This window comes from Notolepis coatsorum (genome assembly GCF_963971535.1).
Source record: "Notolepis coatsorum genome assembly, chromosome: 12".
Lineage (NCBI taxonomy): Eukaryota > Metazoa > Chordata > Actinopteri > Aulopiformes > Paralepididae > Notolepis > Notolepis coatsorum.
Genome location: NC_140176.1, coordinates 18,484,533 through 18,500,158, shown reverse-complemented (window position 1 = coordinate 18,500,158; position 15,626 = coordinate 18,484,533). Strand labels below are relative to the sequence as shown.

The window sequence follows — 15,626 nt, the reverse complement described above, 5'->3', positions numbered from 1 at the left end:
ATTATTGAAATTGAAGGTGGGGGGGGGGGGGGGGGGTGTTGCCAGTTTGTCACGACTTTTAAGTCACATTAACTGTAGAAAAAACACTTTTTTTGTTTTTAAATGAGATGTGAATGTAAATATGTTGTTTTTTTCTCCCATTGAGAGGGCCATCTGTACAGCATGACTGACTGTGTGTGTGTGTGTGTGTGTTTTTGGGAATGGGCTACAGGATACGTTTTAAATCTGTAGGACAGGGACATAGTGTTCCTCTGTACTATCTTGGGTTGGGGGTGGGTGTTTATTTTTTATTTTGGCCCATCTCATTGACGTTTCGTGGGATGAAACGGAATACTTAAAAGTTGTGACTGAGAGGAAAAAAACTCATACATTTGCAATCTGTTGGCAATCTCAGTGGTAACAACTTCCCAAGTATTCTGCACCCATCTTGTTTTTGAACAATTATTTGTGACACTTGACGTCTATGTATATGTTGTAATGTCAGAGGGAGATTTTTTTTTTTTTTTGGGCAGTCAGTTTCTAGCGGAAGCCCTTTCGTGGGGTCTCTTTGCACTGTGCTGTACTTCTCTGTCAAGACTTCACCCTGGTTTAAATCTCCTGACTCGGCATAAACAAAGAGTGATTGGATTAATTTCACAATGACCTATGCATGCACCATGGACATAATATTAATACATTTGAGCCAGCCAGTACGTGTAAATATTTGAGATAGAAGTCGATGTGACGAGCATAGGATTCGTCACACTTTTCCCCCCATGGTGTTGCCTTCTGGATCTTTTTGCCAAAAAACTATATGTGCCCTACGCAACTAACTGTAGGTGTGATTTTCATAATTGTGTTTTTGCTACTAGTATTTTGTTAACTGCAACCAGTAGTTCCACACAAGTCCATGTGTCTTGTGTCCCAGTACTTAGTTTCGTTTGACCCAGATTGATGGCCAGAACATTCCTAATCGTCTGTCTGTTGCCATAACATCACAGGTCCACTGGCGCCCTCTGGCGGAGACATGTAGGAAGCTGCAGCTCAAGGGTGACATCGACCCGTCTTTGACTAATTCTGTTACGGACTACTCTGTTCCCGCTCCTTCTCAAGTTCTCACTGAATGGCACTGTGTCTCGTGTTCTTGGATTCTGGCATAATTCTGGTTGAGATGTTTGTCTCCCACTCCCCGCATGTGTCTGTGAAGAGCGGACACTGCTCTTCCTCTTCGTTTACACTATTGCCACATTTGGTCACACTAACAATGAGATATGTACATGTCTCAAAAGAGCCATTTTGTGTGTGACGTGTGTGGGGGGTGTGCATACGACAAAGATAAAAGGGAAAAGGTGGTCGATGAAACAGCTGTGACACTGCAAGACAAGACAGCTTGGATGTAAATAAAGAAGCGCTTGCCAAAGTTTGTAAATGCCATGATATTGTATCTGAAATGTCTTTTTTACTCTATCGCATGTAGGCCTATGTCAAAATCAAGACATGTAAGAAGAGGAAAGTCTCTTTTAGAGAGGATGAATGTGTCTGTGAGGTTTGTCAGGGAGGGTTAATTGGGACCCATTCACTTTTAATTCAGTGGTTTTCTAGTAGATTTTCTTTCAAATTAAAATAAAAAAGGTTGTACTATCAACCCATTGACAATTAAGTAAATGAGTTATACAAGTGAGCAGCCATTTCTGTTTCAATTTTGAATTGATTGAACTGAATATGAATTGACCCGCACACTGCACGGTGTGTGTATTCGGTGACGGCCAGGTGGTGTGATGGTCTTGGAAGCTAACATCCAGGTCCACACTTTAGTAGCATCAACCCCAGGGGCCACGTTTATAAAATGTCCTTAAAGGGGCACTTGACTGAAAAACAACGCAGGCTTATTTTGCACATAATCTCACATATCCCCAAGGCTCTAAACTGTTTTGCACACATTCATTTGGTTTAACAAATGCGTTTGAAATATCTCCTCCCATGATGTCATCAGAGGACACTGAATCCTTGTTGTGTTAATTACAGCTCAATGAAATGATGTAGATGAAAAAATACCAATCCCTATTGCAATCCTTATCTCTATATGTCTATGGACGTCATTTATACTCAAACACATTTATTAAACTAAATTAATGTGTGCAAAACAGTGTAGAGCCTTGGGATATGTGTGAGATTATGTGCAAAATAAATCAGCATTATTTTTCAGTGAAGTGCCCCTTTAATTAAGCTCAAAATGTGTGAAGGACCAAGCCAAAGTAGGCATATATTTAGTTATCTGATGTAAAAAAATAAGTGTGTAGCCTATATCAAAAGCTAAATCATCCTCACCAATGCTGTGTAGGCCGACACTTATGTATAATTTTCCATTAAAAATCCTATTATTTGAAATGACCATACAATGGAATCTAGTATAAAGTCAAATAATGATTCTATAAATGAGGCCCCAGGTCAGTATCCGATCTAAAAATCTACAAGAACACTGATCCAGGTTAATTTGTCAGGTCACATTATACCATTGAATTTCACTATGACTTCAGAGATGCACTGACCACAGATCAGCACTCCCAATTCTTCATGCATACAGGCCCAGATCCAAGTTTAGCAGCAGCCTGTATCAGGTCCACATCAGGCCAGAGGAGCTGAAAGCAGGGGGGGGGGGGGGAGACATGGACCAACAGGGTAGTAGAACTAATAACTATGGTAGTCCAGTAATAACTATGTGTAAAGAGATTGAATAATAATCTGTTTTTTTATCTTGTTAATATTCTTATTAATTTTTTTTTAATCGTCAGTGATGAGTGTAGTGGCTGGTTTAGTTAAATTAATAAAACATTTACTTGGGATTATGTTTTTGCATGGTAGGCCAACTTCGGTCAGAACTGAATGATTTTGGTGGAGTGTTCCTTTAAAGCACCAGACCAGTGTTTTTGACATGTGGGTTCCGAGTCGTTCTTGCCTCGATACAAAAATCAAGGCGCCCTTCTTTTTTCATAATCTTTCATTATTGAAAAACGTGGTCGTTATCTTCTGCTGCTTCACCGCTGCCATTGGCTTCCTTCCAGTGTATCTGGAAATCTGTCTTAAAGAACACGACCAACATTGTGGGAAATGCACTTACCGTCTTCCCCAGAGTCAGACAAGAAAATAGATACCAATCTCCTCTCTGTGCGTTCAGTAGAAAGCCATCACAGAGAGAGGACATTTATATTGATCTTATCTCGAGTGAAGACGGTAAGCCCATTTCCCATGTTGGCCTCTTTAAACACCACATAAACTGAAGAAAGTCACATTCAACTAAAATGCTAACATCTTATGTGTCATATGTTTTTTTTCTGACTATTTTCATTGTGATATAATAGTATCGGAGGAAGAATCCCCTTTCTTCATTTTTAGCATGGCCAGGTCATGCCACTAGGGGGCCTGGGGCAAGAAAGTGCTATGGGTCTGTCCTCGTCTCTCAGGCAGGGGTGTAAAAAGTACCCAGAAATTATACTCAAGTGAAAGTATGGGTACAGTCTCTACAGTCTAACTCAAGTAAAAGTCAGAGTATCTGGCTAAAAACACAAGTTTCTACTTTTAAATGTACTAAAAAGTAAAAGTAAAAACTTTTTTCCTGACGGTCTATTCTTCTGATAGCAGAAGAATAGTTATAATTTTTTATAATTTAGAAATGTTTTCATTAGTTTCAGTGTTAATTTTATTATGTAATGTGGGGGCTATTTCTTCTGTCATTTCCATTTTATTTACACAAAATAGTTAAAGGGGAACCATCTTATAAATGGCCTTTTTGAGTGTTTAGCATTGTTTCCTAGCTATGTGAACTTATATTAATATGATCTATGTCTCTAATTCTCATATTGGCGCATTCTTCCAATTCTCCTCTCACAATATTCACCCTCACTGAACTGAGTCATCTGAAAATGTGCTGATTTGTGATGTCAGAGAGACACCGCTGCATGATAATGGCTGTGTGGCATCAGGTACATGATGAGCTGCACACAGTGGTTGGAGCCCAGCCTCAAAACGGCTCGAGATCTTGAGGTAGAAAAATGCTGTTTTTGAGGACTTGATTAGAAATACAAAACAATGAATAAAAAAAAAATATATATTACAGAGGTGTTCCATAGACTCACAGGAATTGTGTAAAAGTGCCCAAATAGTGAAAGAAATAGTAAAATAGTTCCCCTTTAAGTATTTTTTAAAGTTTTTTTTTCTAATGTTTTTTCAGAGTGAGTTTACATGTCCAGAGAGCTGCTCTGCATCACTCCTCAAGAGTGAGCTCACATGTCATGTACATGTTACATGTTTATTATTGTTTGACCACCAACGTGGCCCATCCCTAAACGAGTGTCAGCATGTCGTACACATCACCTGGTTAAAGGGTATAATGTTACACACTGCTCTTATCATTCTACATAGAGGTATAATATGCTGATTTTCTACTCAAGGTCATTCGTGATTAACGTGTCCAGCGTGAGAGCAAGACGTTCCTTGTCGGTGGAAGACAAGCGACGTATTGTCCGCAGACTTCAACGGGAGAGGGAACAGGTGGAGGCTTTCCAGAGACAACCTCCGCGCTCCCGCCTCAGAATGAGCCTCTTTCACTCCACACTCCCCCCACCTTCTTCACTAAAACCTGGACCGACCTCGCTCACACGAGGGGTTGGAGAGGGCATTTCGGCTCTCGGAGCCTCTCTAACCCGCCCTCCCCGAACCGGAGGGGGGGAGGAGGTTGTGTGTGAAGTGGCTCATTCAGCTCCTGGTGGACAAGACCCTCCCTCCCTCCCTCCCCCCCCTCTCTCTCTCTCTCTCTCTGTTCCCCCAAAGACATGTGTGTACAGAATTCCAGCCAAAACCCAGGGAGGCCCGGGGAGGGGTGGAGAAAACCTTGACTTAATGCGAGGAGACGACGCGCAGGGCATCCTGCTTCAGAACAGACTGTACTGGAGAGAAGCAATAAAGCTCTGAGGAGAGAGCCATGAAGAATACTGAACACATGGAATATGTTCAGACTAGTGTTAGTGTTGACCACAGATGTCTGCCTTCTCTTCAGCCTTTGCCAATAACACATTAACATCGCTTTTCCACACGTTTACATCGCAATAGTATTCGACATTCGGCTCCAAATGAGACTTTTTTGTGTCCACAGTGAACGAGTTATATGAATGTAGGAAACTAGTCTGAGTGGAATGGCACTCTTTAATATCCTTAAAAAAAGAAACAAACAAAACACAAATGTAAAAAGAAATGACCCAACAGTCAATGGCTTCCATTTAATTCCGGTATCGTCAAAGTCTTCATCGAGAAAAGACTCGTTATGGCTCAAGTTTATTTTTTTCCCCCTCTCTTTGTCGTCATGATAAAACATTAGCGATATCAGTGGACCGTGTTCGTTCGTGACCTCAGGTGTGAACCTGGAAACTGCCGCAGTATTAAGCTCTGCTCGTTATGCAACAACAACGACGTGTCTATGGCAGTAAAAACGAGTTCCGACAGAGCTCCGCTGACACCGTGGTCCTCGTCTAAAGAGTTCAAAGGAAGCGACGCCTTCAATCACGACTCACAATTCATCATCTGCCGATCACTCGTCAATGCAGGGTAGGAGGACAGGACACGACGTGTGGATTCATAGCAACAGGTTCACAAGTGAAACATGAAACCTCTCGTCTCATTATTATTATTATTATAACGTCCAGGCGGGCAGAGTGGTGGAGGCTCACGCAGGCAGAGGACACCCCCCCGCCCCCGAGGCCATCGTCAGGGCTCCTCTAGGTGCTGTTGGCCTGCTCCTGTTCAAACAGAGCCATGGCCAGGTGGGAGCGCGAGGCCAGGCCCTCCAGGTTGCTGAGCACGCAGCGGTGGTAAATGTCCTCGCTGAAGCGCGGGTTGCACGCCCGCCGCACGTACTTCTGCACCAGCGCCGGCTCCACCGCCCGGAACACGTGCAGGCCCGAGTAGCGCACGAAGATCTCGTACACGTCCATGCTCTCGAGGAGCTCCTCGTTGTCCAGGATGTCGGCCGCCATCTTGGTGCGCGCCGTCATGTAGTCGGCGTTGTAGAAGCACGCCTCCTCGAAGACGTGGCGGTCGAAGCGGCCGTCGCGCAGCGCCTCCGAGGCGAAGGAGGACGACGAGGCGGCCGAGGGCTGCTGGTCGCCGCGGTAGACGATGGCCGGGCTGAACTCCTGGAAGTGGACGGGGAAGAAGACCTGCCAGTTGCTGATGGCGTTCATGCGACAGCGGTTGAGGAAGTCGGCGTTGACCTCCGTCCACACGCTGGCGAGGAAGAAGAGCGTGTCCACGGGGTGCTTCTTGGAGATGATGTCCATCAGCTTCACCTGCGACGGCACCTCCGTCTTCACGCTGATCCAGGGGATCTTCACGTCGCCGTAGCGCTTCTCCACCTCGCCGATCATGGCCTTGATGCCGGCGAACACGTCGGCCTGGCTGACCCGCTGGGCGTCGAACGGGTCGTAGATGAACAGGAAGGTGAGCAGCACGTTGTCGTGGGCGTCCAGCGTGTTCATCACGTACATGTCCAGGAAGTTGCCCACGTAGTCCTGGTCGCGGGCGCTGACGGGCAGGATGACCTGGACCCGCGTGGCCTCCGTCACGTAGGGCATGGGGATGATCTCGATGGCGCTGAGCGGCCGCAGCAGGCTGACCCGCTTGCCGATGACCTGACTGTGGCCCTTCTGGGTGTAGGCCTCCAGCGCCAGGTCCAGCACGTACTCCATGCCGCGCGTGGGGTCGAAGCGGCGGTAGCCGTTGAGGAGCCGGCGCTTGCGGAAGCGCAGCTGGGGCTGGTAGCGCTCGTTGAGCCGGTCCACCGCCGTCTCCAGGACCGCGTTGACGTCGGCGCGGTCGGCGCCCCGCAGCTCGCACTTGGGGGAGCTGTCGGTGCACGAGTAGATGTGCTCCTCGGTGAAGTACTCCCAGTTGATGACCTCGAAGCGGGTTTTGGGTTTGAAGGGAGGGTTGATGCCGATGGGCCAGGTGGCCCCGGCCTTTCCCTCCGGAGTCAAGTCGCTCAAATTGTTGATCTGCACCTGTTCAATAAGAGAGAGAGAGAGAAAAGACACGCATGAATACATACATTATAATGTCTACTGCAGGATAGGATTCTCATCAAAAAGGGATTTATTCGTCGAACCCAGGTAAACATTTGCCTACCTCAAACATTCAACCCCTCTGGGAAGGGGAAAATCGCCTGTAGTACAAGTAAACTGCACCCTTTAATACACACAACACTTTACGGGGCAACATCAGTAGACTTATACGTTAATGTAAAGGGAAAGGATTGACTGGTACGTTATAGAAGGCAGATCAAATTTAGAGTGGGGTTTACATTGGAATGTCGCACCCCGTGCCTTGGCAGAATACCCGACCCTATTGGCTCTATGGCGTGTATAAATATTAGGTTAGTCAGGAATTTCTGCCTGGGCTCATAGCTCGATGCAGTGGAGAGAGAAGACGTGCACACACAGGACTCATAATCGTAGTAAAAAAAATAATCGATATATCGCAATGTTTCACGTGCCGATATTATATGGTTATACTGACGCCAAGTATCACTATTAAAAAGAATGCTTGACAATCCCATTTTGCTGCAATAAAAATGATTGGAGTAAGGTGAACAGAGACTGTTATCTTATTAGATAAAAAAAAGTTAATAAATCGCGATATTACAATATTGTGACTCCAGTATTGTGATAATATCGTATAGTGGGGCCTCTGGTGATTCCCTCCCCCCCCCCAAGAGGCATATAGTCATTTCTGATATGCAATACGCCGTGTGAGTAATTGCATTGGATTAGACCCTATGACAGAAGAACACAAACCTGCAGCTGCTGTATCTGTAGGTAGGTCCAGTCCAGCTCGATCTGACTGAAGCGCTTGTGGAGGCGGTACATGAGGTTGGGTTCGGACACGGGGTGGACCGTGAAAGCGTTCTTGAACTGGACACTGTCCTCGCGCTCTGGGTCTGCGTTCTTCCCCAACTCAAAGTAGCGGTAGGTCATCTCCTGTGGGCCACAGTGGAGGGATGGAGACAGGTTTGTTGGGACATTCCCCTCGTGAAATGTGACAAGCGGATTGCATTGACAAGACGACAGGACATAAGACAGGGGGTTCCTGCAGGTTTCAACAAGTTAAATATAAAGACCTTTTTAAGACCACTTTGAATAGAATTCAATACCTATTTCACGGCCATACTGGCAAAAAAAAGTATGGAAAATGACTATGAAAGAAGTAATTCCATATGAATTGTTGGGGGGGGGGGGCTATTACCGTATTGACATTTAACACTTTGACTGCCATGAAACGTCTTTTGACGTCATTGCGGGCCATGCTCAAGTTGCCGGAGGACGCTGTACAGCGTCCTTATATCAATATTTCAAAAATCTGCGATCTGATTCATATGTCCCCTCCGCTGGCCTGAGATCCACCAGCAGGACCCACTGAGCTCTCTGGCGGTTCAGGAGCGCCATCTGGTGGCCGATCGGCGCAATCGCCAAACAGGATGTGCCATAGAGGTTGTGCTAGACGTCCGTAGTACTTCCGGGCGCTCGCTATAGGTCATGGGACTCTGGCTCGTCACGCTACACAGTGATCGATTGGCAATAACTCGATAAACAACATGATTTGGACGTATATACCATTATACAAGCTGGAGATGGACCGGGTAAAAATATATCCCATAATGATAAGATTTCTACTCTACGATGATCGCCCAACGGCGCGCGGAGACTGGGGTGAGTTTCAGCGTGTAACGTTACCGTCTTCGATACTAACTGCTATTATCAACATTTGACCCACATTAGATGATTGGTATAACGCTGCCCACGGAATTATAAACGCCCCCTCGCCCATCCGGTCAACATCAGATGACGTGTAGTAACTTCTAGAAGTACGTCTAGTTGGAATTTTTTATATCGCGCTGATTGCCATCAAACTGTATTTCATCATCAATATAATGCATTTGGGGCTATATATCACGTTCTGGAGAAAGCTGCAGAAAGAGATGAAAACATACTTATACATTAGACCATACTTTACTATGAATATGTGAATGAAAAAGTTTAACGTTGCTACACAATGAACAATACATATAGGACTTTGAATGGGCCCTAATAATGGCAATGTAGCAATAGAATTTAAAAAGTTATAGCCCTGCAAAGAAGGGGACTTTCTCCATAGACAAATAGAGCCGGCAACCTATGGTATATCATGAATTTAACCCAAGGCAACCAAAATGTTAATTTCCCCCAAACACATTTAAACAAGATACAGAGAAGTTATCGCAACATAGAAGTAACTTCATAGTCCAATACATTTGTAAGACCTATCAAAATCATATTTATAAGACTTTTTAATAACCTAGTGGGGGAACCCTGTAAAAGAACATGTTTATTTCCGAGGCATGCATCATAACCTCGTGTTGCGTTTTGTGGTGGAAAGTAGCCGAAGCTGAATAACTTACTCAGTCAGAAGAGACCTGGTTAATACAGTTTATTAACTCAGTCAAAGTATCAATACAAGGGCGGCTAAGTGGCGCAGTGGGCAAGGCGCTCGCCACTAACGCAGGAGATGCTGGGTTCGAGCCCAGCTCTCTGCGTTGCTACCAGCTTGGCTGGTCGTTCATACTAACACAATTGGCAGTGTTAGGGGTGGGAAAGCTGGTGGGTGGGGATTGGATGTTGTGGACAGCGACTCCTACAGGTCGGTTGGTGCGCCTGTACAGCAGAATCAGGAAGTGACGGGGGCAGCGTGAGCCTCCCACGCATTACTCCTCCCCACTGAGAGATCGCGCTGTGCAGGTGAAAAGATGCGACAGCCGCCTCCTCGTGTACCGGAGGGGACACGTGATGCAAGGCTTCTGTCCTCACTACAGCCGACCAGTGGGAGGCATGGTCTAGCAACGTTCGAGACAGGGGAGGGGAGAATTGAAGGGAGAATTGGCGAGGCGAAATTGGGATGGAAGAAAATAGAAACATAAGGAGAAAAAGTGGATAAAAAAAATAAAGTATCAATACAAATAGTCAGAGTTGGCTGGATGACTCTCCATCGAGTGTTTAGCTACGACACCCGGGAAGAGAGAGCGCCCACCGGATCTTCAACATCTTTATACCCTCAAAACTGGAAGGGGCGGGGGCCATAGGTATAAGGGTGTCGTGACATTTTGGGGAAAGGTGGGGGGAGGGTTTGTTGGGGTTAAGAATGAGGGATGACGGGGCGCCACGGTGGCGCACCACGTAGCTGCGCTCGCAGTGCAATCGCAGCGTCTGGGGTTCGAATCCGACCCGGGGACCTATGCTGCATGTCCTCCCCACATCTTCTCCCAACTTTCCTCTGCCTGTCCTATCCCAAATAAAAAATGCTAAAAAAAAACAAATCTTAAAAAAAATAAAAATAATGAGGGATGAGGAAGGGAAGATGAGTGAAGGCGATCAAGGAGAGGTGGGGGAAGCGGGTTTACCTGATGCACCTCCACACAGCTCAGGCCCAGGTAGTCGATGATGCAGCGGCCCAGCCACTCGTCGGGCCGCACGCTGAGGATGTCGTTGCGGCAGGTGTCCAGGTGCGGCTGCAGCCGGCCCAGCAGGCTGCGCGACAGCAGGTAGCCGTAGCCGCCGTGGCAGTAGCGCGCCTTCTCCTCGCCGCCGATGAACTCCTCGGCCCGGCCCATGTACAGGTCCTGGCCGGCGCTCAGGTGGCCCACCAGCTCCGACAGCCGCTCCGCCTGCACGTAGGTGTCGTCCTGCGCCAGGTAGAACCAGTCGTAGTCCGAGCCGTGGTGCCGGTGGAGGTGGCGCACCGTCTCGTACATCAGCCACACCGGGCGGTCGTCGCCGTGCGCCACCACCGTCATGCCGTGCGGCACCTTGGGGCTGCGCAGGCCCGTGAAGAAGAAGGTGTGGTGGAAGTGGTGGGCCACGGTGCGGTTCACCGCCACGGCCAGGGTGTTGAGGGTGGCGCGCGACGTCAGGACGCCCACCAGCAGGCGCTCCCTGATGCCCAGCTCGGTGTGGATGTAGCGCGTCCTGGAGGGAGAGAGGGAGGACGTCAAATACACAGACTAGAGAGAGAGAGAAAGAGAGAGAGAGAGAGAGAGGGTATCAAATACACAGACTAGAGAGAGAGAGAAAGAGAGATGATATCAAATACACAGACTAGAGAGAGAGAGAGAGAGAGATGATATCAAATACACAGACTAGAGAGAGAGAGAGAGAGAGAGAGAGAGAGAGGGTATCAAATACACAGACTAGAGAGAGAGAGAGAGAGAGAAAGAGAGAGAGGGTATCAAATAAAATACAGTCTAGAGAGAGAGAGAAAGAGAGAGAGGGTATCAAATAAAATACAGTCTAGAGAGAGAGAGAAAGAGAGATGATATCAAATAAAATACAGACTAGAGAGAGAGAGAAAGAGAGAGAGGGTATCAAATAAAATACAGTCTAGAGAGAGAGAGAAAGAGAGATGATATCAAATAAAATACAGACTAGAGAGAGAGAAAGAGAGATGATATCAAATAAAATACAGACTAGAGAGAGAGAAAGAGAGATGATATCAAATAAAATACAGTCTAGAAAGAGAGAGATGATATCAAATAGTCTAGAAATAGAGAGGGAGGATATCAAATACACAGACTAGAGAGAGAAAGAGAGAGATGATATCAAATAAAATACAGACTAGAAAGAGAGAGAAAGAGAGAGATGATATCAAATAGTCTAGACATAGAGAGGGAGGATATCAAATACAGTCTAGAAAGAGAGGATATCAAATACACAGTCTAGGGAGAGGGAGAGGATATCAAACACACATCTACATGTATTCTGATGCAGACACACTCAAGCGTATCATTTGAATACAGAATATAAAAAGCAAAGCTTGGCAATGTTACAAATAGCTGTATTATAAACATTAAAGACTAAAGATGCTGTGTTTGTTTGAGCCAATCAGCAATACCCGTCAAAACATGTGACCCAGTCATTGCTCAAACTGCTCTGAGCTGATATATATAATATATATATATATATATATATATATATATATATATATATATATATATATATATATATATATATATATATATATGTATGTATAATGCCAGGGCTCTATGGATAAACAAACCATGACTAAAAGAAGTCCTCTCAAATATAAATGTCTGGATGTCATTCTGACACATCACTGTTGCATAGTAAGCTTGGGCATGGATTCATTGTATAGGTTTCTGGCTGGATGGCTAACAATTGTGAAGTTACCGTAGTTTGCCTGGCACTGTTCTGACCAGGAAGACGTTGATGATACACACCGTGCACACCGGTTCCTGACATTGTCGGCCGGGAGAAACCCACGTAGAAATTAAACCCTTTATTGAGGGAGTGCACCTCCTGGACCCTTGGCTGTCTGTCTAATGGGCTAAGCATGAATGTCAGATAACCATGGGTGAAATCGATTAGCAATAAACGGCACGCCTGATTAAATGACTCAATGGTGGGAAAAGCAGCTTACAGATTCGTCAATTAAAACAGACTAACTTGATTAGATGACAAAATCAGTCGACTACGAATTTATTTCATACGGGGACAGCCCTCGCTTTTACAATAAACAGTTATGAGTGATAATGATGTTATCATAAAATACCAACATCCATTCCAACCTCATAATATATAGGATTGATTTATTCAGTTTCATTTTCCAGCCCTCCGTGATGATTTCCTGTCCGTAAAACATCCTAAAACCATTAAACAAGCAGGTTCTTCAGACCGTTTACCAATTATATCTAACCGGTCCCATCCAATAAGCAGCTTTCAGAGCTAAGGTCAGCTAACTGGAGACATGAGAAGGAAGATTATCAAACCCTATGCATTCTGCGGTTAAAAGGTTTAACTATAAAATGTGTCGCCTGGCTGCACATGAAGTGTATTTGATGCTTCTAACTACATCAATTGTACACTATTTATCTACACACAGTGAAATGAATGTTCAACCTCAATTGTTGTAGTCGGTGCTCTAGGCTATTGCAAGAGATTAAGATTTAAGCCTATTAAATGAGTGAACAAAAGACGTAAATACTAGGCACTGAAATAAACAGTGGTCTGTTAAGAGTAAGACTAGTCCTTTAAGACAGCGGTTTTCTAACTTGTTCAGGTCATGGACCCCTAAACTGACATGAGTTATACCCCTATTTGATAAGATTTTAGCTTTTAGATATGTTTTATCGCAGAATTATACGTCTGCAGATGAGGAAATGTTGTCATTGTGTTCCTAATGGATGAAATTAAACAAATTCTTAATTTGGCTGGGGACCCCACTTTGAGCATGATTTAAGAAACTGTATAGTTAAGATATACAGTACTGAGTACAGTAATGTAATGCATCTTCTGCAGCAAACATCACAAGTTGCTTCATTCACATTTTACTGGAAGGTTTTGTTGCAATGTGGTTTGGTTGCATAACCTACGTTTTTCTAAAGACAAAACAAACAGAAAACATATATGTCCCCGACACCTTGCTTGCAGCACTGCAGAGATTGAATTGAGCTGTGTAGCACATATTTTGTACACACTATTGTAGAGAGTATCCCAAATTGCCAATGTCCTACAAGAAAGAAAGCAAGAGTGTAGGACTTTGCACAACTGTGTGGTGTCATGTTTACAGGCTTCACCTCCATCCAGCTCCTTTGACTGATGAGGGGGGCTTCATCAACACTCACCTGAGGACCTTCTTGTGTGGCTTGTTTGGGTCCTTGTGATAGGGCACAACGCGGGGCTGGAAGTCCTCGCTTTCACCCCCATGATCCCTTGAATGATCCCCCTGAGCTTCTCCTCTACTGTGGCTGTCAGGAGGAAAGAGCCTCCCGTTGCCAAGTTCATCTCCACAGGAGTCGTCGGCGTCCCCCTGGGTCCAGGACACCATCAACAGACTCAGGCTGCAGCCTAACGACAGCCCCAGGATCAGGGGCAGAGCAGGCCTGAACACGGCCAGGAAGGAGGAGACACGCATCGCTATAGAAGCTACCCGACAAGCTTGACTTTAAAAACAGGGTGTTGTTACCAGACTCTCACAAGTTAGATTCAAGTATTTCTTTTTGCTAATTTGCTATCCTAGCTACGTGCAAATAATCTGTTGACAGTAACACATGACACATCGATATGTCACATCTTGGATGTCTTCATTTCCACACTTCCTCTCATCATAGCTGGGTTTTTAAAGGACGATCTGCTTGTATTCCAGTCAGGAGATGCAACACAGTAGAGCTGCAGCTACTCAGAGGAGAGGGGGCTGATCTGGGACCAGGTTAATACCGTTATCTATCATCATCCTACAAGTGTCATTGTTGCTCCTCTTTGCTGGTTATAAACAAATTGTGGACATACCTTGTTTGTGTGGCATTAGTAACTACTAACTTAGCCAACATCAACTGTTATAAGACTGCTATAACATGCACTGCCATACGGATGACTAAGTTAGTTAGTTATATGCTCGCAAGCGCAATGTTACCTTGCAGTGAATAATCATGTTACTTCTTGTGTTGATAATAATCAGCCTATATAGGTTAGCCAGGTTAGCTAATGTACAGCTAACGTTACCTACTTGGTGTTAAAGCGAGCAAAGAGTAAGTTCATTATTACTTGGCAACGTTGGTTGTTTGTGTCTCGTTAAACGTCACGTTAGCAATCTTCCCCGCGTCTCTGTATTTTAAATAGATCCACATGGGGAGAACATCCAGGTACACACGCTAATAACAAGCTACCATTAAGTCCATTGTTATTGACGACGAGATCTCCTTCTTCGATGTCTTCCACGACCACTGACTCAAAAGCACCGACACGATCGTCTCCGTTTTGTTCTTGTTCCCATTTATCATGTCGTCCATGTTCGTCTGTTTCTTGACTTTCTCAAGATCGACTGTTATGTTAGCACCGCAGCTCGCAGGGAGACGTGTCTCTGGTGTACCCGCACATCATCACCCGATCACCGCCAGCAGCAGCAGCACCGTGATGACCCCACGGCTGCAGAAGAGCGGTCCATCTGCAGCTCCGCAGACAGGTGTTGTGAGTGACATGATGTTCTTCTTCCGGCTGTGTTGTCAAGCGAGCGAACGAAGAGGTTGAACCTCCGGTTAGGATATTTCAAAATAAAAGCTCTGCCATAGCAGAGAAATAAAGCATTGCTACAAATCAAATCATGAACAATCACACACAAGTCCACACTGTAACCTTATGTCTGTAATTAAATCTATGAATCGAATAGTTTTACCCAGCACACTATTTTGGGCCGTTTTGGCTTGACACTGTGAATCCCCCCCCCCCCCCCCCCCCAGTAGAGCGCAAATCTCCACCAGGCAACACACTGGACACACAGACGAACAAACAGACAAATGCACAAAAACACTGACCCGCTCTCCTTATAGTTATTAGCAAACACACAAACACACTGACGACACACACTGACCACTCTCCAATTATAGTTATTAGCATTAGCATGCTAACACTAGATGGTAATAGGAAGCATAGGAAGGATGTTAGGAAGCATAGGAAGGGTTATACTGTAGGAAAGCATGGCACGCATGTTAGGAAGGATGTTAGGAAGCATAGGACAGGCGATGGGAAGAATAGGAAGGGTGATAGTGAAGCATGTTAGGG

General features: G+C 45.3%; 1 protein-coding gene across 1 annotated transcript; it reads right to left on the bottom strand.

Annotated features, from left to right (window-relative positions):
* Window positions 1-4,887: 4,887 nt before the first annotated feature.
* Window positions 4,888-15,018, bottom strand: chpf2 (chondroitin polymerizing factor 2). Its single transcript, XM_084326727.1, has 4 exons — window positions 13,694-15,018; window positions 10,457-11,021; window positions 7,821-8,003; window positions 4,888-7,028 (listed from the first exon to the last, which is right to left on the bottom strand). Exons 1-4 carry the CDS (start codon window positions 13,981-13,983, stop codon window positions 5,748-5,750), a joined length of 2,319 nt encoding a protein of 772 aa, XP_084182853.1. The 5' UTR covers window positions 13,984-15,018; the 3' UTR covers window positions 4,888-5,747.
* Between the last annotated feature and the right edge of the window lie 608 nt (window positions 15,019-15,626).